The sequence below is a fragment of the Polyodon spathula genome, chromosome 2 (genome assembly GCF_017654505.1).
Source record: "Polyodon spathula isolate WHYD16114869_AA chromosome 2, ASM1765450v1, whole genome shotgun sequence".
Classification (NCBI taxonomy): domain Eukaryota; kingdom Metazoa; phylum Chordata; class Actinopteri; order Acipenseriformes; family Polyodontidae; genus Polyodon; species Polyodon spathula.
The window spans coordinates 52,132,839-52,159,855 of record NC_054535.1 but is presented as its reverse complement, the minus strand read 5'-3'; the positions used below and the strand labels follow the sequence as shown (position 1 = coordinate 52,159,855).

The 27,017-nt window shown below is 37.5% G+C and overlaps 1 protein-coding gene across 2 annotated transcripts in view; it reads right to left on the bottom strand.

Annotated features, from left to right (window-relative positions):
* Positions 1–1,706: 1,706 nt before the first annotated feature.
* LOC121298116 (pre-mRNA 3'-end-processing factor FIP1-like) overlaps positions 1,707–27,017 on the bottom strand; it is a 57,739-nt gene continuing 32,428 nt past the window's right edge. For both annotated transcript variants that reach the window (XM_041224944.1, XM_041224953.1), the window contains exons 13-17: positions 25,565–25,619; positions 14,228–14,283; positions 12,104–12,302; positions 3,863–4,006; positions 1,707–1,945 (exon numbers count right to left, since the gene is read on the bottom strand). In XM_041224944.1, coding sequence (XP_041080878.1) covers positions 1,798–1,945; positions 3,863–4,006; positions 12,104–12,302; positions 14,228–14,283; positions 25,565–25,619 — 602 coding nt within the window. In that variant the 3' untranslated portion in view covers positions 1,707–1,797. The remainder of the gene's footprint in view (positions 1,946–3,862; positions 4,007–12,103; positions 12,303–14,227; positions 14,284–25,564; positions 25,620–27,017) is intronic.

The following is a 27,017-nucleotide window of genomic DNA, read 5'->3' as shown; positions in this document are numbered from 1 at the left end:
ACATCTGTTTAATTCTAACAAATAATATTTATAGCAATCTTTGAGTAAATATTGTCACCTGGCCAAAATAGAAAATACATTCCAACATTACAATAGTTTAACATTACTAGTTATAACTAGCCATCAAGTACTGACATCAGATGAATCGAAGTCAAGTTACTTTGTTCATCCAATAACCTGTAAAAAAATTCAAAACAAGGAACACTTGCTATATACACGTTTAATGGCTGAAGCAACATGTATTGAAAGGCTTCGTTTAGCCACTTTCTTTTGAAACGTGGGCTCTCTTTGGTTACCACACAGTTAGAAACATACTGAAAATAAAAACCATCATGAAAAAATATATAAATATGTTGGGCCAGATAAAATTGCATCCGGGCCAGTAAAAACACTAGTTCAGTGGCCCGAAGGGCCAGTAGTTAAAAATCTAAACGTAGATCCCTGCAATGCCTGATGTTTTTGCCGCACACAGATGCAAATGCTTTCTGAAACGACCAACCAAAGCTGACATTCTACCAGTTTTTGTTCCAGCATCATGTACTGGAGAATTACAGCCCAGATGCCAGTGGAAAGTCACAGTTCAGTGAATGGTATTCTAGTATTGTGAAATCTGGATTAAACAAAGGCAAGGATATTAAATGACATCAGGACTTGAAAACAGTGAATGCAAAACCAATTCATGCCACGTGGCTGATAAAGGTTGTTGCTGATCTCTGTGGAAACAAATGGTATGTGACTTCAGAGATGCTGGAATCAGTGAAAATACAGATGTGTTAGTTACTGCATTTGTGCTAATTACTAAATACAGTAAATTGTTATTGAAGTTGTACCAAGTACAGTAGTTATATTTTTTAGCCTGAGTTATAAATTGGCTTTTATTTCTATATATTTTTTTACACAATGCTTAGGGAAGCTGAGCTGCAAATCTCTCTCCTGACCAGAAAGGGCGCTGTGTAAGGCTGGTGGTGTGCTTTCCCATAGACGGGGCAACGTGATGGTAGGTGGGAACCGGAAGTCGGCCATTTTGGAGAGAGCACGTAGCCGAGAGTTTGCTAAACAACGCCACTGTGGTCAGCTACAGGGCCTGTAGCGATTGGAGATCATGGCACCGGGCTGACCAGAGGGAGGAGCTTGGTAGTACAAAGGGGACACAGCTACGCGAGTACGGCCCTTACCCTGAAACGTATTTACAAGCCGAAGCACTGTGTTGTTTTGTTTTTGCTGTTTGTTTTGCAGGAGGAGGATTAGGTCGGGAGCTGCCGCCATGAAGCCAGCACAAACCATGGAGCACTACCCTCACAGGACACTCACCACCATCCCCGGTTTGAAGAGCACTGTTAAAATACCACAGTTGGTAGAGGGGTGGACCGATTACCTATTTCAAAAAAACACTGTTTTTGAAGTATTGTCTGAAGCATTGCTTATTAAATCACCCACACCACTCCCATCTTGTCACCTATGCTTATCATGAAAAGCATTTTATAAATTAAATGTTGCTCTTGCTGAATTAACTTAAGTCAATTCAACCCAGTTATGCTTGAGCTCTCCGCAAACAAAGGGCGCAATATAAACTACATTTCTGGTATCGCTACATTTTTTTTTTTTTTTTATTCAACAATTAACATCTTTTCTTAGTGCCCCAAACAACAAAATTTTAATACAATTCTGAGCAGTGCAGAAAACTTAAGAATTAGAAACAAACTGGCATTTCCAGGTTTCCAGAACACACATTTCTTTTTTTTTTTCTTTTTTACATTACATCTTAGTAGTATTCCCAAGTAAGGAGCCCCGGAGGAGTTACTCAAGGCCTGCAGCTTCTGAATGGTCCTGCTCAGGAGCATGATCATCACTGGCTTCCTTTCCTTCTTTACTTCTTTTAGACTTCTTGTGTTTGTGTCTTCTATGGCCATCTCCTTCCTCGCTATCATGACGTCGCCTGCTGCTGCTATAAAGAAATCAAACAAAATACTTTGATTTTTAAATCCTCCCATCTGCATTGTATTGGCCAGGAAAAAAAGTTCAAGCAGTATTTTTTCCTGTAAATTCCCCAGCTTAGCAGGCCTGTCAGCTAAATTCCCAATACTGTAACTACAGCCCGTGCAAATTTACAGAATATCTGAGTGACATCTGCAGCTGTAATTTAGACCTAAAGCCACACACTGATAGCACCGTGTAACAAATTATTATTATTTTTTTTTGGTTCTTGGGTAGTAAGTGTTATTTCCTAATTGCTTATGCCTCAAAAGTATAGACAATGGCTATTATTCCCCACAAACTTTGCTTTTGTGACCAGGACAGTGATATTTTGAAATTTACCTATTTTCCAGAACATTCCAGATAGATTCAGTGCTGAGTAAACTTGGAGTAACTTCTAGAACTTTCCAGTAATATAAATAGTAGTATAAATACAGGGGCCTTAAGCCCACCAGTTCAGTTTAGTTCCAGCTGCCTAAGTGGATACATATCTGCATTTTTCTGGGACGTCATAGGAGACTTCAAAATGGTGGCATTCCTGATGTGTGTCCAAGGCGGTTTTACCAAGTTTCCCTGCTATCTTTGCCTTTGGGACAGCAGGGACACCAAGGCGCACTACCACAGACGGGACTGGCCACAGCGGACCGAGTTCTCTGTGGGGAGGAACAATGTCAAGTGGGAGCCACTGGTGGGCCCCCAGAAGGTGCTGATGCCACCACTGCACATCAAATTGGGCCTTATGAAACAATTTGTCAGAGCTCTAGATAAGGAGTTGGCAGCCTTCAAGTACCTTCAAGACTTCTTCCCTAAGCTGTCTGAGGCAAAGGTCAAAGCCAGTGTCTTCGTTGGACCACAGATAAAGAAGATCCTGGAGTGCAATAAATTCCCTAAGAAGCTCACTAGTAAGGAGAAAGCAGCTTGGAACAGCTTTGTCGCAGTGGTTCAGGGCTTCCTGGGCAATCACAAGGCCAAAAACTATGTGGAGCTGGTTGAGATTCTGGTGAAGAACTACGGCACAATGGGCTGTAGGATGTCCCTCAAAGTCCATATCCTTGAATTTATCAAGATGAGCATCAAGGAGAACATGGGGGCGTACTCGGAGGAGCAAGGCGAGCACTTCCACCAGGATATACTGGACTTTGAACGCCGCTACCAAGGACAGTATAACGAGAACATTTCTCATTGGAAATAGGTAAATTTCAAAACATCACTACCCTGGTCACAAAAGCAAAGTTTGTGGGGAATAATAGCCATTTTCTATACTTTTGAGGCATAAGCAATTAGGAAATAACACTTACTACCCAGGAACAAAAATTGTGTTACATAGTGTAGGTTATGTAATTAGCAATAATTAAACAACCATACATGAATACAAATTATTATCAAACATTTACTATGCTTTACTGCAACTTTATTATTTGATGGTAAATGTACCATATCAGATCAATGACTGAATGAAACCCTTCATGCGTGTTAAACTTTGTAAATTCACAATTCTTTTTCACATAGAAAGTTTTACATGGTTCAGAGGGAAATGTTCTTTGTCGAGCAGTCTTAGACCTAATCTGATTGCACTTTATTTGGTTCCAAAGACATCTGCAGGCTTTATGACTGCACTGCAGGCGACTCAGTTTGTGTGAAATCGTTTCCAGTTGTGGTATTACAACAAATGTACCAGGCCCTCCAATACACCCAGCAAAGGAAAATTAGGATTTTTTTAATGCTGATATTAATACAGGTAGTACTTTCCACTTAAAATCCAAAGGTTTTCATCTGTTGACAACCTTTTGAAATAAAACATGATCACGCGATTAATTTAAGACCAGAATGGAAACCTTTGAAAGTCAACCCTCTGCCTCTCCTGAGAGAAGAAATGGGGGTGCAATACCTCCGAGATGACTTGTGCCGACTCTCTTCTTTGTCCCGATGTCTTCTTTCTCTGTGCCGGTCTTCCTTCTCCCTGCTGCTTCTCTCCCTGTGACGCTCATAGCCTCTCTCTGCATACTCTCTGTACCTGAACCGCTCCTCATCACTGTAAACGGAGCAAAAAAGAAATTAAGCGCATAAAACATTCAAACAAACAATACTGTAGCCATAGATAAGTAATGCCTGGTACAAAAGTTACTTCGCTACAATGTTTTAACGATTAACCTTCAACTGCTTGAATGGCACTGACTTTTTAAATGCTGTTTAATAACGTTAATCATAATTTCTTTGTTTATTAGGACAGATCCCATCAATTCACAGTTCGAAATGGCACATAATGTACTGCGTGCATATACAACCTGTCTAAAAACACAAATGCACACAATACAGAGATCTGTACAACTTTCACTTATTTGTCAAATGAAAGGTAAACTCTCTACTGTTTTGTCTTCAATACAACATGTTTTCAGACCTTTTTAAAGTCAATGCTGAACATGCTAAAGCAGGAGTTCATGCAGTGCTTTCTATAGTTACAAAATGTATAAACCTGCCAAACTCCTAGAGGAAGCAGAGGAAACCTAAATCAAATTTCCTTGTGGCATTTCCTCAATCAACAGCAAAAACCCAAAAGGCAGTAATTTAATATTTTTCCAAAACACCTCATTAATGACTCAGCGGTTGTTTACACAACAGAACTGGATCTACAACAATGAGACTGACCAACCACTGTAACCGAGCTGTATAACCACAGCAAAGGAAACTCATCCCTTTCATTTACTGCCAATTGGAAGTTGCCTTATCAGAAAATATGGAGACAACTTGCTTCAAAGCCCTTATGCTAAATAAACAGAACCTACAGACATCAGCTATAGATGAATAATGCGAATGTACGCCAAAAGGCAGAATACTAGGGCACACCACAGCAGCTGGATAGCCAAAAAATAAATTGTGCTATAGAAGTTGAAAGAGCAACTGATACATCCCACCTAGGACTGCAACAATTATACATCAATATAAATACTGGATAATCGATTACATTACAATTACATTTTTGTGACGTGCATTGTTAATAACATTATTTAAGTTTATCAGCGAAACTGCACTGAACGCCCTGCCTTGCTATTTACAGTATTTCTGCCAGATAAGCACGCCCACTGCTTTTCTTTTTCTGCTCGTGTTAGCTAGCACCTGATTTGCTGGTCCCATCCTACCAGTGAATCAGTTTTGAAAATGCTTTGTAAGTATGTCCCTTAAATCCAGGATATCACAGGCTTGTATTCATGGCAAACAGCCTGTAAAAAAATGGTGCATATTGTAGAAAACTGACTGTATATAGTTTGAGCTTCTTAGGAGTTTCAAAATGAACTGTTATATAATGAATATTCAATAATGTTAAAAAAAAAAAAAAAAAAAACATTATTGATTGGTGATGTTAAATGCAATTTAGCAGGTATGCATGTTGTTGTTGTTGTTAGGGATTTGCGCATTGTGTGTTTCATTGTGTGAAGGTTAGGTGGTACAGTATTAAGATGCAATGTGTGATGCTGCAGCTGTCATTGAATAAAGACGTTTTTCATAAACATTAGTTTATATAGATTACATTCCAAAGTACTGTAATCTGTTTGTAATAAGTATGTTAAAACTGCTTTAGGCTTGTTAATCGATTGCTAATTTGAGGCTAAACTGACAGACCTAATTCCACATCAATAAATAACAGATCAAAACACATTTACAAACAAGATCTGTGCATTCAGTAGATTAGATCTTCATTTTTAGTACCTACTTTTTCAATCGAGTTGTTGTCCAAGTCTGTGCTACAGAAATAAATAAAAACTGGCCACTATACATCAATATGTACCCTCAGCTTGATTTTACTATGGAGATTAATGGTAGTCTGTCTAATGTCAGCTTGAATTATATCTTCAAAATCTGTTATAAAATCACTAAAAGTTAAACAGTCAGCACCACAAAAGCAATACACACAAATAGCAGGTAGTGTTGTACATGAGGATCAACAGCAATGATCAAAAGATTTTGCATCACCCTAGAATTAGTGGTTTGCAGAAGTATTCACCCCCCTGCAAAGTTTTCACATTTTTTTGGCACCCGAGTGTATTCCACGACACTTTCAAATTAGACTTTACAAGTAGAATCTACACAAACTACTCCACATTGATGAAGTTAAAAAATGAATATATAATAAGTAGTATTTACAGAGAAAAACAGATTAATCTCAGTTGCATAAGTATTTTTCCTCTTTGCTACTGCAGCCCTAAATCAGCTCAGGTGCAAATGATTTGTTTGAACCGTCAAAAAATTAGTGAAATGGTTTTTGTACTCAAAGTGGTTTAACTTGTAGATAATTCTCAGGTATATAAATATTTTCAAACTGCAACTCACACAGTGATCCAACAAAGCAACCATGAAGACCAAGCAGCTTTCGAAACAAGTCCAGGATAAAGTGGTAGAGAGGCACAGAGCAGAAGAGTACAAGAACATTTCAAAAGGCGTTGATTATCCCTCTCAGCACAGTGAAGTCCATCATTAAGGAGTGGAAGATGCATCATACCACCCAGTCACTACTGAGGTCGCCCTCCCAAACTGAGCAGTCAGGCAAGCAGGAAACTGGTTTGGAAGGTCACTCTGAAGCCAACAACCTTGAGAGAACTGCAAAGTTCTGTGTCTGAAATGGGAGTCGGTGTTCACACTTCAACAATAAGCCGCTCCGTACACAAAGCTGGCCTGTATGGACAGGTGGCAAGAAAGAAGCCATTACTCAAAAAGCCTCATCTTAACCCTCTGTGGTCCGACATCATCGAAAAGACGTAAAGCACAGGTCTCTAGTCATTTAAAAGAGGACTTCGCCGAGAAAAAACAATTACTGGTTCACCACAAAGCTGAAACCAATTGGAGTTTTTTTTCCCGCCCCCCGCCGCACGCACCTCGCAACAGCTGACGTGGTGTGTCTCTATTCGTAAAACATTTTGTTTCTGCCATCCGCGAAGGCAGCACTCGTGAGTCTCTTATAGTCCTGCAACCGTCTCGAAAGACTCTACGAAAAAAGATGCAGTACTGATGTCGCTTAGCATTGCAATGCCCTTTAAACCATTTTTACTTGCAGAAAAAAAAAATTTAAATAGCGTGTAAAATAAACAAAGCGTGTGAAAATAAATTGGACCCGACGTGCCTGACAGACGCTGAATAAATGGACCGCAAAGGGTTAAAGCACGTATGGAGTTTGTGAAAAATCATGTAATTGATACTGCAGACATGTGGGAAAAGGCTTCGTGGTCAGAGGAGACAAAAATGGAATTTTGTCTAAACTTCAAGCGTTACGTCTGGTGCAATCCCAACACTGCACATCACCCAGTCAGCACCATCCCAGCTGTTAAGCACGGTAGAGGCAGCATCATGTTATGGGGATGCTTCTCTTCAGTAGGGACTGGGAAGCTTGTCAGGATAGAAGGGAGTATGGATGGTGCAAAGTACAGGCGAATCCTTGAGGAAAACATGCTTGAGTCAGCCAAGACTCAAACTGGGGAGGAAATTCACATTTCAGCATGACAATGACCCGAAGCCCAAAGCCAAAACCACACTCAAGTGGTTGAACAAGAAGAGAATTAATGTTCTTGAGTGGCCCAGTCAAAATATTGACTTGAATCCAATCAAAAATTTATGGCAAGACTTGAAGATTGCAGTCCATCGACGATCCCCAACAAACTTCTCAGAACTGGAGTAATTTGCCTGTGAAGAATGGGCCAAAATCTTACCATCCTACTGTGCAAAGATAGCAGTGACCTATCCAAAAAGACTCTGAGCACTAATTGCTTCAAAAGGTGCTTCTACCAAGTGCTGACTTAAGGGGCTGAATACTTATGCAACCAGTAAATTCCATTTTGTACACTTTCTTTGCAAGTTTTGCTGACATTTAACCTCCTCCTCATATAACAGTGTTCAGTTTAACCACTACAGCTTTGAATAAAAAAAAAAAAGTTCATTTGAAAAACTGCACACATTATTTGTAATTCAACAAAATGTTACATTATTGGTAGGGGGTGAATACTTCTGCAAACCACTGTTTTTGCTTCATAAAGGTTCAATGTAACCTGCTGAATAACGTACGTTAACATATTGAATTACATACCACTTTGTAACTTTTCTAATATAAAAAAATTAAAAATGTGATATCTCAAAATCTAACAAGAAAATGCACGATTTCCGAATTAGAAGAGGTAATAAGTAGATTTAAGTTATATTAGCATGATTTTGTAACTTCAGAGCAAGCCATGGGGAACGGCAATACCTCCTCATAAAGACACTCAGCCATCATAGCACTTCATAAGGAAGGTTATGGCAGTCGTCAGATAGCCAGCAGAGATTATGCCAGACAAAGCACAGTATCCAGGATCATCCAGAAATATAAGAAAACTGGAAGCTGTAAAGCTGCCCCCTGATCTGGATGTCCGGATCTGTTTGCCAGTATCATTACCTGTGCCCTTCAAGTTCGAGAGAAAGGACAGCCAGTAGTGTCCACTTACTGCAGCAATGGAAAGAAGTTGGAGTGAAGGTGTCTGTGTGCACAGTGAGAAGACGTCTCTTGGTGAAGAGTTTAGTGTCACAGGCCTGCTAAGAAGCCCCTTCTGAGCAAAAAAGATTGGACCAAAGATGGGCCAAAGTAATTTTCTCCCCTTCAGCTGTTTGGGAAACTTAGGTGGATTAAGAGTTCAAAGGCACAAAGGAGAAAGATACAAGCCAGTTTTTACCGTCCCAATCATGACGCACCTGGAAACTGTCCATATCTGGAGGTGCTTTTCTGCCAAAGGCACAGGATCCCTACATGTTTTAACCAAGGAGACAACTATGAACAATGAATGGTACCTGAAAACACTCCAAAGCCACCTCCTCCCTACTGCTCAGAACCATTTTCCCAACGGTGATTTTTACTTCCAAGATGATAGCGCCCCTTGTCATGGAGCCAAACAAGTGAAGAAATCGTTAGAAGACGGCAGCATCAGGCCATTTTTTTTTTGACCTAGAAATTCAATGGATCTCAATCCTATTGAGAATGTTTGGGGTCTGACAGGACAGGAAAAGTCAACCATGCAACCAAAACAAACTGGAATCACCCTATGATTAAAAATCAGCTGTCTGTTATCCATGGGTTTCTGATATTGTCTTTGCAATCAGATATATAGAGCTGTCAAAAACCTTAACATCAAATTTATAGGCTGTCTAATGCATTTTAAGTCTCTCCTTAAAGAAGTGTTAATAAATACTGCTGTAGAGATGCTGAATGCTAAAACGTTCTAGTTCATTCTACTTTGTAGGATGTGTAATAAATCATCGTTAATGATGGACTGCTCTGTTAAGACAAAATATTATATAAATAAACTTCCTGAAACTACGACATTAGAAGCAGCCATTGTTTTGAAATTTTTTGCCAAATCCATAAACCACTTTGGATTAAAACATCGAAAGTAAGAACTTTCTTTCAGAAAGCAAACTCTATAGGCTTTTTCATTTTTATGAAGTGAATCTTTTTACAAGGCCTTCAACTGAAACTCATCACGCCTTTGTGTGTGTGTGTGTGTGTGTGTGTGTGTGTGTGTATATATATATGTATATATATACACACATATGCATTACATTCCAATTGGATTTTGTCTTTTCTTAGACCCCCTTGCAAGGTGTTTTCTTTGGCCCATGCTGACAGATTAATCTTGCTGCTTTACCCGTCATTGCTAGGCCCCTTTCTCAGCCCCCTCTACCATTTTAATAACCAGATCTTCTGAATTAAAGGCCTCTCGACTGTTGCTACAGCTATGTGGCAGCAGCTTTTTTGCAGATGGCTGATAATTTAAGGACATGAAAACCTGAGGCCTCTCCTCAACTTCAACCCTAAACCCCACCACTACCATTCCTCCCAGCTCTGGCAGGCAGACTTCATCAAGCCTGGAAACTATTAAGGTTCATTTCAAGTAAGTCTTGAATGACCAGCTCTCTTTTTTTGGACAGGGTCCAAGCTGCCTGCAAAACAGATGTTGAAACTGCTCTGGTTCTTGAGAGCGGACCCTGTAATTTGTTACACACAAACATATACACGCTCTGAAGGCCGACACAACCACAAGCACCAATGTCTACACCATAAAAGAAAGAGGGTATGTGGGGGGTAGCTTCATATTATAGGAGTCTATATACCGTATGTTGATAAAAACAACTATCCCTTTCAAATATACTAAATACGCTGATGCTCAATGAGGCTGTAACACTGAATCCTTTCTCACCCTTAACATTCAATACAACAAAAAGGGATGTAATGGCCACCCTAATAAATTAATAATCATAACAGCATTTTAAATCAATGTAACAAAACAAACAGTGAACAAAGTGGTGGTGGGGGGGGGAATCTAATAATACATAACAAATCAGTATTCAAATCAAACTTAATACAGGCATTAGTCTTCTATTTCGTGGCACAAAGAAGCATGGCAATATTTATTTGACTCTTATAAGTCTTATAAGTCTTCCGCTATGGCCAAAAGTTTTACATAACCTAGAATTTTTGGATGGAGACATAAAAAAAAATAAAAATAAAAAAAACCACGACATGAACATAATTTAGATTACTGCTGTGACGAACAAGGGGTTTTCATGTTCAGATATTGAAATATTCGTTCGGATATTCGTTCATTTTCAAAAAGTAAAAGCCATCAGCTCAGAACATATACAGAGACAGCATAGCAGCTGGGGCAGGGGGTATGGCCCTGTGTGCGTGTGCCTGTATTTTACAGCAAGATCATACAACATGTAACATGTTAAAATAGAAAAACAAAGTCGAAACTCTCCTCTCTCTCTCTCTCTACACACATAAAAATCACTACACATTTCCAGCAAGTTGGGCACCGTTTAACAAGGCATTTCGAAATTACATGCTTGCCTTTTATCTGCCCCATGAGATTGACGCAGCACAACGTGTTTTTGACCCAGGTGGCCTTCCATAGAGATCACTATGCGTGCACGTGCGTAATCTGGTTTGTTTACTTTTTGCTGTCTACAACTTTTAAACAGAGGCTCAACAGCTGCTGTGTTGATCCTATGTTTTTTTATATATATTAATCTCACATATCTGCCGTATCAATTATTTTCTGTTTTATATTTGTAATTAATTTAGAACAGTTTGTAGATTTTATTTTTCACTTTGACATTATGGACTTTTTTGTGTTGATCAGTGGCAAAAACTCCTAATTAAATCCTTGTTGTAACACAATAAAAAGTCCAAGTGGGGTGAATACTTTTGAAAGCCACTGTATATCTATTTCTCTTTCTCTCTCTCTCTCTCTCTCTCTCTCTGAACGACTAACAATGTACTATGTACAGGACTTACTTAAATTAATTGTAAAGAATATGAACTTGGCAATAAAACATGAAAAAAAAATTGCAAGAACAAATGCCTTTTATGAAACCCCCCAACCTGATTCCAGTTTAAAACTGGTTTACATCCAGAATGTACAGAGAATTTTTGTCGATTCCTTGAACAGGTAGTTTGAATTCAATTAGATTGTGACTACACGCTGTTAACTTATACTGCTCTGTAAAAATATTACCGTCACCAGTTTCCATTAGTGAGGGCACAGCTGAACAATGAATAGAAGAGATACAGAAAAGCAAAAGGTGGGTAGGTTGGGAGACTAAACAGTAGCTGCAGGAATAGGGAGTTGCAGATTTCTAAAGTCCTGTCTTGTACACAGAGGCCCAGGATAATCAATCTATTTTCAGTTACATATGAAATGGCTCTCTTTCTACAGTATCTACTATAAACATGTGCTGCACAGGTAATGATAGGCTGCTTGTTTTTATCTTCCATGGTTCCATTTTGAACTCCTCACTGAAGAAACATGAAGTGCTATAAACAACCTTGTCAAATACAAGAACATTTCATCAAACCTGTTTGTCACTAAAGTAAAGGCTTTTCAGTCAACTTCCTTTTAAAATAAAGTAGTCAAAATTCATGCATGTGACTTGAATAAGAAAAATACATTAAAACAAAATTAACAAAAACATTGACCACTGACTTTTTAAATTTCAGTAAAACAGTTACTGTATGTACAATGTCTTTGCTGATCACAATCAGCGTGTTCACCCATTTGAAGTCAAATTATTAGCCCCAGTAAGTGCTTCAGTGGTGCCCTGAGGAGGTACTGACCTGTTATACACCATGGAGGTGGGACTGTGATCACGTTCTCGTTCTCTCTCCCGCTCATGACCTCTCTCTCGTGGACGCTCTCGCTCACGATCCTTCTCTCTGTCTCGCTCCTTCTCTCTCCTTGAATAGTATTCCCACTGCTTGGAGTTGTCAATGATACTAGGCCATGGCGCAACAGCGCCAGCGAGATGGGGATAGCCTTGGAAAAGGGTTCAAAGGGTATATACAATAGTTCCAAAACGTCTACTGGTTTTAATCAACTACTTACTAATACATACACATTCACAGAATCAACCCATGTTTTGGTGTCACAAAATAGTTTGTGAATAGAAGTAGGGCACAACAGATTCCATATCTTTATACCGAGTCCCCTAGGTTTAGCAAATGAAATGCAATTCTGCTTCCTAAAAATACCTGAAATTTTTTTTTTTTTTTCAGCGAGGAGTTCAATTATGACAACACTAACAGAAAGATAACTCCCAAACACGTTGTATTTACCAGTATTTCCCTATAATATAATAATTTACTTGATTTTAGGAATGACCTCTTCTAGAAATTAACAACTTGTTCGACTGACCAGACTTGTCAAGTTGAAGTGGATGCAAGATAGCCCGCAGGAAATTCTGTGATATACAGTGCCTTGCAAAAGTATTCGGACCCTCTCACAGTTTTCAGTTTATTGCTTTAAAGCTTGCAGTCATGACACTTTGAAGTAGGAATATGTGTTATATACACAACCTACTCCACATATACAAAGCAAAAACAAAAATAAAGTAGTAAATAGATAAAAATGGAAAAGTCATGATTGAAGTTGGTAGAGACTTACCCAAAAAGACTTGCGGCTGTAATTGCTGCCATAAATGCTTCCACCAAATATTGAGTTGATGGGTCTGAATACTTATGCAAATCAACATATTTCAGTTTTTTCTCTTTAGTTTTTGCTGACATTTACTGTAACTTATCTTACCCTTAGAAGTCTTCAGTTTGAGCATTCAAGTTTTGAATAAAATATTGTGTATGCAACATTTTGTAATTTTACAAAATGGGACACCACAGGAAGGGCCTGAATACTTTTGCAAGGCACTGTAATTCTAGACTTTAGTCAAACAGAGGTTCTGTTAGAAACGGAGTCATGGAACAGGAAACATGGAATATCCTGAGCTATTACTATTTATAATTGGTTATAAAGTTATTTTAATTGGCTTCACACCGCTCCATCCAAAACCCACTTGGGATCACAAGATTGAGTCATTCCTCAAAAGTAATTCATCCTCAATCACTTGGCTACATTCATGTCAAATAATCTTTTTTTTTTTTCTTTGTAATTGTTCATCAGCTCAAAATGGGTTTGTGGCCAGACCTACAATGTAGTTTAAAACATCTCAATAAAATCACTTTTCTGAAAACAGCATTTTGTTAAAAGAAAATGTGCGCTTCGGGCCACTTAAAACAAAATAAAAATTCAGAAGGAATGATTACTACAGATCTTGTTTGAATTGAAACAGAAGAATGTGTCAAACTAAGCTGTTTCTCATAATTACACAAATCCCCTCAGTTTTCTTCCTGGCAATCAGCTATTTATTCCATCACATTTATTACGCCAGTTTCTTTCCAATCAAGGAAAATCTAATGATGAAATGTATTTTTAATACCAATTATACTTCAGCTAATCTGTGTTCTCACGTTACTCAATGACCCACTAAAATGAAATGCTCCCATCAGGATGGAGATAATGAAACCACCTGCGGGTGTTATTTTCTCTAAACGAATTTTGTTAAGTGTGATTCCTCCTACCTAGATCATCAGCCATTTCTGAAAATAGTGTTTTTTGGCTTCTTTATTAAAAGCAGTGAGGCTAAATGGCTGCAACTTATGCATTTTAGTTAGATCTGTCTATACATCTGTCCAGGAAGAAAGAAGGAACTACTAAAATAAATAATAAAACCACTGACAAGTGTTTCGACTTGGAAACATCTAGTCTTTACATTTGCCACTGAATTTATTATGTTTGTTTTAGTATTTCTAAAAGAAACAAGGAACACTTTTACCACAAGTTATCAACAGCTGTGTACCTTTACATCAGCTGGACACACACATGTATTTTGAACAATGCTGAGCACTTACCAGGATTAAACGGATATGGTGGAACAGAGCGACCATCATAGTTTCCCGCATGTCCCCTAAAAATAGAAGTTTACAACAGCCGTTAACAATCAATTCACTTTTAACATACCAAATTAAGGTCAATTAGAAGAGGGTTTCTTTTGAGATGCTGTTCCAAAATAAATGTTGATGCACATTCAAGTGCACAATATATGAAAGTTTGAGAAATAATACAATTACTGGCTTCCGTATATCACCATATGACAATAAAAATGTAATTCCATGTTCTTTTATTATTATTTATTTGGCCGATGCCTTTATCCAAGGCAACTTACAGGTGTTACAGGGTAGTACAGGGTTACAATACAAGTTCATAATTTGCTCAAGAGATTAGCATATCACTGCAACCCATCTGTAAAGGAGAGCAAGGTGGCAGCTAAGAAGCATTTTTTTGTAAAAGGGTCACACACAAATAGAATATGATGATTTGCAATGGAAAAAAATAATCCAGTACCAATTTGTTGACCCTATGGATCTACACCTGGAACTGTAAAATATCATTCATAACTTTAATCCACAGTTCTTCTATGAAGACTGTCAAAGTTTGTCTAACTTTGCATAGTGTCTAAGTGTTACCATAAAAAACATTTAATAGGTTGCACTGGTGTACAATTGTTTGCAACATTTTAGTCCATTAATAATTTTAGAGTTGTTTTCATTTTTAGTTAAACTGTTACAAACTATTCAGTTTCCCATAATGTCTAAAATTTTAAAAGTAATAATTAACAGAGCGTAAAACCAAGTTATGCATCCCATATCACATCTGTATTAACCTATTTTATTTCAGCTTATCAAGTATCCAAGCAAGTTCAAGAACACTTCTTTCCAAAACCATACTTACAACAGTTCCAGCTGCACTGGCTTTAATAAAATTTGTTGGATTAATTCAAATTTAAAAGAAGATTATTAAAACAGTGCTGCTTGCATCAATTAAAAAAGCAAAACAAACTAAACATTGCAGCTAAACAGCTAATAACCAGTAAACAAAACATTTTAGTGATGCATACGGTGTAGTAGAATTGAATAACATTTCCAGCTGTACAAATACATTCATTTTGTTTTGTTAATCAGAACCATAACCATACACATAGTTTACAAGTGTATCACTGCGTTGCACTGACATGTAGAACAAGTTACAGTATCTATGAAAGTCATTCAAAACACTCCAAATCAACAAATGTATTGTACATCGGGCCATAAAGACATTCCTCCTCTTATCGGCTCGTTTTTCTTTTACCATATTTGAGTTTTATCAGCACTGCCACTGCCAATGAAAGGAAGACTTCATAAGTTTACTCAGCTTTCTAGCTAATAGCTGTTTGCTATTAATTTTATTTTTCCCATGTACGCACACGTCTGGGTCGAGAGTGGGCCAGTCTGAAAGCTTGCATTTAACACTCAAAATGACTAAGGGTATAGAGAATAAGAAATTAAAACTTTGAATTATAATAGTGGTTTTATGTTTCTACCGAGCAATATGACCTGAATGCTGTAAATCCTGAACAAATAAAGCAGGTAGTTGACAGTTAAGTTTGTGTGAGCCATAACCGTGGCTGTAGTAATCCCATTGTGCCACTGGTACAATAAGGTCCCCACAAAAATGAATAGAAAATCTACTTATACAACAATTTTTACGGTACTTAACTAAAGCAGTTTGATGTGACTAACGGTTGCAAGTCCAAACTGGTTGTGCATCAGCTTGAAAACATAATAGTACAGTTGTTCAGAACACACGGAATTGCTCGTTTATTACCAATATATACAGCTACAATGTGTAAGAAATCATGCACAACCCAAGGAGAGAAAGACCCAAAAAGCAGCATTTTTTCTAGTTCCTTTGTACAGTATGTTCAGAATGGTGATAGAGTGAGAAAAGTTAGAAACAGTAAAGGAGGATGATCCTTTAGGAATACTGGATTTAGATATATTAACAGTTGAAGTAATTAATATATCCAACCAAAAAAATTACATATGGCAGTCTGAAACAATAGTCATCAACGTGGCATAAGTCTAATTCCTTCTATTTAAAAAAAAGAAGGTAAACTGGAAGCAAAGCTATAGCTTAATGATCAAAGACTTCTTCAAAATTCAAAACACAATGTTTCTCAACTGTTTGATGTGACTGGCGTGATTTCAAGTCCCAACATGCTGCTCATGGATCCAAGTAGTTCTTATGCTCATCTTGGCAGAGCAGCCACGCTCGATGCCCATTTGGTTGGCTCCAATCCCGCTTCCGATTAAAAACTTCCACACATCTTTCATGTGCAGAAATAAGGCGAGTAAACCCTTCCAAGAAAATTTGTTTCCAACAGGTTTTCTTTGAATCCATGGTTCTATAAATACCCTGGCAAATCAACTTCACATTTACCAACTATTGTTCTTTCAGTGTTAGCCAAACTTATGAAGGTGGAGTGCAAACGAGGTGCAGCACATTTTTTGCAGGTCTATTTTTAAAACAAATATAGAGCTTGCTGAATTTATGTGTTCCTCCCGGAAGGGCTGGGAAGTATTAGGACTGTTGAACAACTAATTTACCCTTAATAAACCCTATTACAGTAAAAAATTAACTTACAACGTACACATGCATCGTGTCATAATTGGTAACAGCATACTGCTTCATCTTATAGTGAAGGTACAGACACTACGGCAGGGGTCAGCAGTTAAATTTCATGGTGGGCCAAATGACCCGCGGGCAGCCGCAGAGCGGGCCTCTTACATCCCCAACTCAACCACCGCCATCCTGCAAATGTGTTGCTGTATAGCACATGGCATAGAGAACACATACTGGACAATTTCAATGTATTTTAACCTATCATTCATATCACAGTCCAGGGCGCATGACAGATTTTAATAACCTATGTATAGCTGCTGCTGTATTTGTGCTGCGCGTACATTAAGATGTGCCTGCATGCACCCTGGACTATATGAGCTTTAACTGCACTCCCAGCAGCAATGCTGCATCAATAATCTTTAACTGCATATATGACCCAATGTATTGATATCAGTTCCATGATGGGAAAAAAAAAACAACCATAAAAAACGCTTCGCCTGGTTGAAAAAAAATCATAAAGGAATAAAGTAACAATTGTGATAGTGTGTCCTTGTAAACTCCAAGTACATATCAGTAAAAACAATACAGCATCTGTGTTGCATCTATTGAGACAAATTAGTTTACTTAACATTCTGATATGTTGAAAGTGATACACAACTCAAAAGAGCAGCTGTTCAGCCAGTATCCCCAACATCTGTCAAGTGGTTTTGAGTGACATTGTGCGATTTCGTATTTCAACAAAATAATGAGGCACGCGTTCACTTTTGGAGGACTGCCTATTATTGCTGTCAAGTCTGTCACACTCACACCTGATGTTTTAAAGCTGATTGCAAAAGGAAAGTGCAGTTGTTCTCATTGAATTTGTTAGAACGCAATGAAGCATTTAAAATACAAATGTATACTACTTTTCCTGTGTATGAGGGGTCCATCCCATACCATAGCCAGGTATAAATGAAACGCAATGAACAAAATGCAATCAAGAATTTAAAATAAAAATGTGCGCTACTTTTTAATTTGTTTTAATGTTATTCATCATTCCTGTATACGAGGATTCCAATACCATAGCAAGGCACAAATTAACGCAATGAAGCACAAAAAAATAAAAGCGCATGCTACAATTGAATTGACTTTATGTTTTTGTACATTCCTGTATATGAGGGGTCCAGTACCATAGGGAGACTTACATGTAATACATTATGTTGTTCTATATTCACCTGATATATAAATGTATTGTTTATCCCACACATCAGCAAACACTTTTGAATCAATATTGCAAAACACTTAATTTTCTGAGGCAAGAGAAATATTGTAGCGGCCAGCTTTGTGTGGGGGTTCTGGTGGTCAATGAAGAGACAGGCAACAGGGTGCACTGTTTTATTTAAAGGGTCAGTCTCTCTGTCTCTCATATTCCTTGCTCTACTCAATTGGTACGCAACATACCCTTTTTTGGACACTGACTCCACCCGCTCATCACCCATTGGCCTATCGATATCCACTCGCACTCATACACACACATACGCAGAACTGACATGCAGGCAGACTCGCATGACACACCCATTCACATCAGCGGACAACACAGGAAACATTATGTATACTGTTTGTTGTGTTTGCCCCGCCGTTACTATATATGAAGATCACATGAAGTTCTGCACTCGCCCCGCCCTTGATACAGCCCTGCCAAAGAGGCTTCTGTGGCACGGATTTGGCCCGCTGGCCGCGATTTGCAGACCACTGCTCTACTACAATACAAAAGTACAAAAATCTTTGAGCCAAACATTCAGTTTTAATGGCTTAATAAAAAGAGTTTCCATAGGGACATGCATAGTCACACACGATTCGCACCCGTCAAGGATGCTGGGATTCACAGTAAAAAACAAAACACTTCTTCACTTTATTAGTGTTGTTGAACACAATAGCTTGATGGCACAATGGTATTTATAGAAGGATATAAGGATATAAGAAAAGCATTTTACTTAAAATATTTGTTTAAGTAAATGTATTTTTTTAAACCCATGTTTAACCCCTAGCGGTCCATTTATTCAGCTCTTGCCTCATATATATATATATATATATATATATATATATATATATATATATATATAGAGAGAGAGAGAGAGAGAGAGAGAGAGAGAGACACACACACACACACACACACACACAGATGACTTTGGTTAACTCGAGTGATAGATACACCTTCACTTAATTCGACAGAATAAAATATATACATCCCGTGTCTCCATTTTTTAATTTGAAACCAAAGGGATAAAAACTATTAAAAAGACTAGTGGATAATTTGACACTGTCGTTTCACGTGACTGACCTGACTGGAAACGGATCGTTCAATTCATTCGCAACTACCAAGCGCAGCTGGTTACAGTGACAGTTCATAATGAGCGAGAAGCAAAAAATTAGTTCTTGTTCAATTGGCTTTAAAGCTCCCCGGAGCAGGCATCAGTCATTGTGTGCCGATGCGCTGGGGAGACCGCACTGTGGTTGATCCCCAGAGCCAGCATCGCAGTCGTCGTGTGTGCTGATGCACTGGGGAGACCGCAATGTGGTTAATCCCCGGAGCCAGCATCACAGTCGTTGTGTGTGCTGGTGAGCTGGGGGGGCACAATAAGCTGATCCCTGGAGCCAGCACACTTCAGCCATCAACACCAGGCAGAATGATATCTACATCAACAGATGGAAAGAAACGCAAATGGAGCAAGATGCAGATGGATCACATTAGTTTACTGTAAAGCTACATCTTAGTTAGTGCTTATCTTGGCGAGAGCGGAGTTCAAATCAGCATGAAGTTTTAACATCTACTCATGTACTGGAAATCATAATTAGAACTTTCAAAGCGCAAATTAGACAGTACAATCCAATACGTAACAGTAGTGAACAGTTTGTGCATAGTATGTGGTTGGATCATAAAAATAGCTCTGTAGTTATTTTATTAAGTTATTACAATTGAACTAAACGAGCTGTACCGAGTTTGTACAGTACTGTATACTGTAATCGATTCATTCACTGCCCTTCTTTCAAGTGTTTTCAGAAGGACATTTAACTAGAAATAAACTTATAAATACTGTAAACATGCAAGTTCTGTTACTTATATGCATGTTAATGCCATGGCTCATGTGCACCCGTGGTTAACTCGACACCTTGGATAAGTCAACACTAAACAGCATACCCGTGATTTCATGCTTCACAAAAGCATAATGGGTCAGCTAGAGAATGAAACCTTTCACCCAGAGAGTTTGGCATCAGAAAGAGGATTTGTCTTGTGAACTTGTACACCACAAGGGTTTGGTACTTCAGTTAAGAACACAGTGCACATTATCCTGTTTTCTAGGTTGTGTTTACTTGCTCTTGAGGTAGAGAAACATCCAGTACTGTTTACTGTGGTTGATCTAGGTTTAAAATGTCAAACTAGTATCAGCCAACACTCAATCCTGGCAAAACAGATTTAAATCTAGACTAAAGTTTTGTGATTTTATTGGTTTATGTTTCCTTAATGCAAGACTGAACTGAGCACCTGTGATCAAGGTCAAAGACAATGAATGAAAGAACCGTCGCCCTTTCTTTTATGAAAATGCTGAGAAAAATAACATCCAGCTGTCCTGCTGAGCCAGAGAGAATGGGAAATTGAGGGATTAAAAGAAACATTTTCAGTTTAGTATGCTTTATATTCACTTCATGTTTATTCACCCAAGTGTTTCAAACCACAGGAGGGAGAGTTTAGATGTTTGAACTCATGGAGGAAAATAATCCTCTAAAAACTATTTAGGTCAGCTCTGGCACATTTTACAAGGAAATTGCTTGTACGGTGTTTTGACTTGCTTCAAGAAGGCTCTAGGAAATCAGAAGAATCACTGAAGGTACTTTGTAAACCTGAAGAAGATAACAAAAGACGGCCAACGCTCAACCATCAGTTTTTCCATCCTAGCTAGGAACTTTCAAACTTTAAAAGGGATTGTTGCAAAATAAACCTTACCTGTTGTGCACTTTCATTCATTATGTACGTCTCAAATGCCCAGTTTTGAAAGAAACATGTTCTACTGAACTTGTATGTGTTATATACATATGTATATATTGGTGTTCCGCGGTATATCGGTATATCGAAATAGGATACAAAAATTATACTATACCTAATATCGAGGTAAAAAAATAGCATCCTTTGAGAAGTGCGTGTTATTTTGTTTTATAGTACTGTAAGTTCTGAAACACCAGTAGGACTGGGTGTTTTTCTTTACACTCACCCCTGCATTAACAGTTCTCTTTAATTAAGAACTACAGAAAATAGTGTCTCTACTCTAAGCTTTCTTTACAGTTGTATTTAATAGTCAGTGGCAATGACTTTGATTACACTATTTTGTCTATTTCGTATAAAAAAATAGAACAACAATGTACCTATAGCATTAAGAGTGTTTTAGCCTCTACCAAACTTTGCACTTGCGAACATTTTTATTTGACAGCCATTTAATACGTAATGGACATAAAATTCAAAGAATCATGATAATATTGAATATCGTGATCTTTTGCAGGTATCGTTTATCCTTTTTTTCTGTATGTCAGGTATTATGTATTTCTCTATTTAAAGAATTATGGATTTTTTTTGTTGCTACTGTACCTTGTAAATCACTTTGTGATGATGGTCCACTATGAAAGGCACTATATATAAAAAAAAGATTGATTGATTGATTGATATAGTTCGCTTCCCATGTGCAAAAGGATCGACCAGCTGTTGTTCACATTGAGGTTTAGCAAGCGAACGAGACTCGGTACGTTTGCCACCTCTTTAGGTGGACTCGGTATGGTTAGTTTCCCAATCACTTTGCAATTCACATTTCACAACAAACGTACCGAACCCTCTTAAAGGGACCCAGTGTGAATACAGCTTTAGTATTGCACTTGTTTGGTCATTTTAACTGGAGGATGAAATTATCCCCACCGCTTCTTCCCTGTCATTAACCAAACATCTGTTTCTGCTATTGATTGACATGCTTTTAGCCAGCAACATGCATTGACCTAGAACAGTGGTGCACAAAGTGGGGGGGGGGCACCGAGAATCAGTAAGGGGACGCGACTATGACTAAAAGTAATAAATTATAATCTGTAATGATTATAATTTAGAACATTTTAAAGAAATACATAAAACGACAGTACAAGTTCTTACCTTTCAGATGAGCCATTGACGATCATTCCAGGACTTGTAGAACCAGAGAAATTATGTTTCGAGTGTCAGTGAAACCAGCTAACAGAGCCGAATTGGCGGCTTCCAGGTATGCGCAAGAGTAAAAAATAAATTAAAAAAAAACACTAATGTTTTAACAGGGTTTTTTTTAACAGATTTAATGTAAATCGCGTAAAAGTCCAGATTTAGCTAAATACATAAATATTAACAAACACACTCTTAAGTCAAGAGTATTGCAGCTCTGCAGCAATGCCAAGTCAAACGCAGCAGTGGGTGTGTTAGCTTCAGATATATCTTTTTTTTGTGAAAACACTGATTTATTTTCTCAGCTGTAACTGCTGAACGATAATGTGCGAAACAAAACGTATGCTAAGAAAGGGGGCGGCATATAAAATGTTTGCGCACCACTGACCTAAAAGACAGTGATGGGCTGATTAACCCTCCTTTCGTTTCATTTGTTTATTTTGTTTTCTTCCATGATGATTCTGACCGTTTTTTAGACGTTTCTTTGGTCTAGCTATGTCAGTCTGATTTTGTTAGTTTGGAAACTCTCCTATCTTACCAGTATAAAATGCTTTAATTCACACTAATATTATACATGCAGTTTTCAGTTAAGCTACAACTACTGTGCAAAATATTTTAATTTTAAAATTATATAGCGATATATTAAATGTTAAACAAGAAAAGATACATTTGAAAATACATTTTTCTAAATGATGTTCTTTCATTTTCTGCGTAAGGCTGCTAAGTGAAATCAATTTATTTAATTTGTTTCACTTTTTCACACAGGTCTATTTATTCTCCTTAACTAGGTGTATATGTATAGCTAGAACCCCGTGAAATTATTTTTATATTTCACAAATGTCATTTTATTACAGATACACATTAATAAAACACAAATAAAATCAATATTATAATATACATCTTGTTTTAACTACATACATATTTTTTATTAAACATCCTATTGTTTTGAACATTGACAAACAGACCTCGTACAGAAAAAAAAAAATATTTACCACAATTTCTCATTAGCGGCAGCAATTACAGTCCCCACTCTAATCAACTGCCCATTTACAATAAATACTGCCCATGCACTCTATTAAAAAAAAAAAAAAAAAAAAGATAAAAATACACATACACTGCCCTACTATTGTGGGGCTGTCATAATAATTGCACATACGGCAGTCTACCCATTAAAAAAATAATAAATAAATACAAAACACATACACACACAAAATATGATTTGTATTACAATCCCGTTGCACTGAAGCAGGGCTCCAGTATACAGCAAGTTGGGGTTTCTCGGTATTTAAACACTAAGCAAATCAGATTCATTCATCCAAATCCATTCAAAACCAAAAACAGCATTTGCTCCAGTGCAAAATTTGCACCCCTTGAAATAAAACAAGGAATTAGCACACTAATGCAAACTACTGTACAAACAAGCAAGCCATACTGTTCCCAAAATCAATAAACAGCTAATGATGCTTAACGATGGTCTCTTTCGACTCTCGTTTCAGCCGACAGTCGCAGAATCTGCACACCATTACTTTGTCACCGTCAGCTGCATACGTTCCGACATGGTCAAATTCTTTGCAGTGCTATTTAATTGTTATGCGCGGTTTTGGCATTTTAGAAAGAAACGTCTCTTTCCATCACAATTTTAATTCCCAAACAACTTCAAATTATACATCTGCGCAAGTCAGAGCTTCTGTTTCCCTTCAGATCGTATCTATGGTAACAGCTGAGCCTTGACAACTATGATTGCAAGTATTTATTTAAAGTACTATTCTGTATAAATCTCACAATTTAAAAATGAATACTTGCCATATGGTTACATATATGTTACTGATCAAGCTACTTTATTTTGTTTTTCTACAAAGTAACAATAGTTAAATTAAATCTTGTTATAAATTACAGGGCATGTTTAAAGGCAGCACACACCCAATGCAGAATGCGCAACAGCAACATTCCTGTGAAGCATCACGCATAATGTAAACACTGCGATTCTGTTTCTGCATCTATCACTTGAGCATGGCAATTTACTACTGAGGATTATCAAGTAGTTTGATACACTATCCTATAGGATATTTAGACTTGCTTTGATATATACAATACAATGAATAATATCAATATGCAAAAGAAAAAAACGATCAGAATAATACTCCTCGTTGTGACAATTGAACAAAAAGATTAGTAGTTGTAAGTAGCAAATTATTGGAAATGTTTGAACATTTATAGGTGACACTGTACGTCCTGTAATACAGGGGAGGATTATCATGCTAGTACACTACATATTAGGAAAGGCAGGCTAGTTATATTTGTGGTTTTGGTCATTGCATTTGGTTTCCCCATAAAGAAAAGCACAACTATGTATATATAGTTCACTCAAATTGTGTACACAAAGGTGCACACTGGGGATTACTTTTATTAACTTAAACAAGAGCTGGAAATACTTTAGCGGTAAACACTTGATACTTTGCTAAAACAGTTGAAGAGGGTTGTTATATTTACTACTGTGCTCACTACCATCATAACCCAAACTTTTCACTAATCTTTCCTGTTAACAATCCTATCCCCTGGCTACCTTCCTCCTCTGCTCACTTTTCCCTTGCTCTCCGTCCCTCCTGTTCTCCTTCTCCTCCACTCCTTTCTTGCCTCTGTGAGCTACTGTGTCCTCTCTTGTGTGGTGAGCCCCTTATCCCCTTCTCTATCCGACACCCTCCCGTCTGCCCTGTTCCCTCTGCCATCAGCTGATTCAAACTGGAAGAGACTGTAGAACCTTTCTGCACTCCTATTACTGTGGTGGAAGCGCAGGTATAAAAAAAATCCTGATTACAAAATGCATTGCAAAGATAAACACTAAGCACTACATACAACGATAAGCATTTCACGTTATGCTACGATACATGTTAGGGTAATGATGGAATATTCTACATCTGTAACAAGTAGTGTTGTTGTGAACAACAAAAAAGCACCAACAGGAGCCTAATATAAAGGGAATAGCATATCTGATAAAAAAAACAAACAAAAAAACCCACAAAACTAAACTTTAAAAAGATGAATATGCATTATGATCGTGACAATCACAGAATACTGTTGTGTACCAAGTATGAAGCACTAAGTATGTGTCGTATGGAAACCAAAAAGTGACATGACCCCAATCTGGCAGCCATCTTAAGTCACAGGCCAAAGAGAAGAGTTTTGTTTGATTTTTTGCAGAAGTTTCCATTACAATGAAAATAAGAAGTCTGCATCTGAAATGGTTTAGGAGATACAGCAGCTAAAGCGGAGGAGGAGGTTTACAAATACATATGTATTTCTATTTTTAAAATCACTTAATTGTGATTCATATCAACTGCATATCACATTTACTTATCATTCAAAACCCCTTTGGGTGGACTTCACGTAGCTATGTAGAGATTATGGTCATGTATCACAATACACACCGTAAAACAGGGTTTATCGATATGGTCACATTTTCTGTAGCACTTCTTTAATTGTTTCAAGATGTGGACATTTGGATATATTCACAGTAAGTGCAAATAGGCAACTTCTCACTTACCCGTCCAGTGTTGGAATAAGTGATGGTGGGGGGGCTCCAGGTGGTGGTGGAAAACCTGAAACACATGCAATCTGGTTATCCATCACTCACTTTTAGATAAGTTCACTGCTATTAAAAATAAGCAGGTGTTTGCCAATAAATCATTTAAGACTCTTCCTGACAAAAAAGGCTGTCCTAAAGTCATTCAACGGCCAACTACAAGGAGGTCTTCATTTTTTTTTCCCCAACAGGTCTCAAGAAAGCAATGAAATAACATTCAATTTGAAGTATTTACATTTTTAACTTTCCCCATAAAAAGCTACAGCAATGAAAAACAAAACATAATACAAAAATGGCATCAGGGTATAACGGAATGCCAATATTAAACTACATTACCATGTACCATAATGGCGATGATATTAATAAATAAATAAAAAAAAGTCTGGATTACAGTTTTATTACTGGACATGAATACACTTAAAAACACATGATCCAACACACAGAGGATGCGTGAATGCCAAATTTTGCTTCCCGGTCGCAAAATAAATCCATTGGACAGACAAATATTTTGTGAACACACACACAATGGCAGGGCTCTACGTTTTGACTTTTAACTACTGGCCCCTTGGGTCACTGAGATAGTGTTTTTACTGGCCCAGATGCAATTTTAACTGGCCCAATTACTTATACTTTTTTTATAATGGTTTTTATTTTCAGTATGTTTCTAACTGTGTATGGTAACCAAAGACAGCCCACGTCTCAAAAGAAAATGGCTAAACAAAGCCTTTCAACAGATATTAATTCAGCCATTTAACATGCACACATGTGCTTGTCAGAAAATGAAAGTACTGTGTTAAAGATTTGAAAATGTTGGTGTACAAATGATACTCATTTTTTCACAAGCAAACTCGCAACCAAGCTATTACCATATGGTCACAGCAACGCTAAAATTGAAATATAATAATCCTAATTAGGGGTGGGTCAGTGTAGTCCAATACACGATTACATGAAAAAAAAAAAATTAAAAAAAATATTTGAATAAAATATTACATATTCGAGTACACAAAAAAGCCTTATACATTAGCTACTAGTAGATGCAAACCTGTCTTTTTTTTAATGCTGACGCTTAACACGTTATGTCTGTCTTAAACCCGCTATTTGCATATTAAACATAAGGACCTTAATTAATTTTGCAATGCTTGAAATAGCAACATTCTACATTAATCTTATTCTGTTTGAAAACGTTGCAAATTGTATTGCTTTGTTTTTAGCTAATGTTAGCAGATCCCTGCATGAGTTCCTCTGTAATGACTGTACACAGAAGCTTCTGCACCTGTTGCTAGCCAGTCGTAAAACAGCTTCTGGGAGCATGGCACCGGCTTTATTTTATAAATATTATTTGTTAGAAATAAACAGAAGTAGAATATTTAGTTTGCTATATGATAGGAGTTATTTTATTCTGAAAACATTGCAG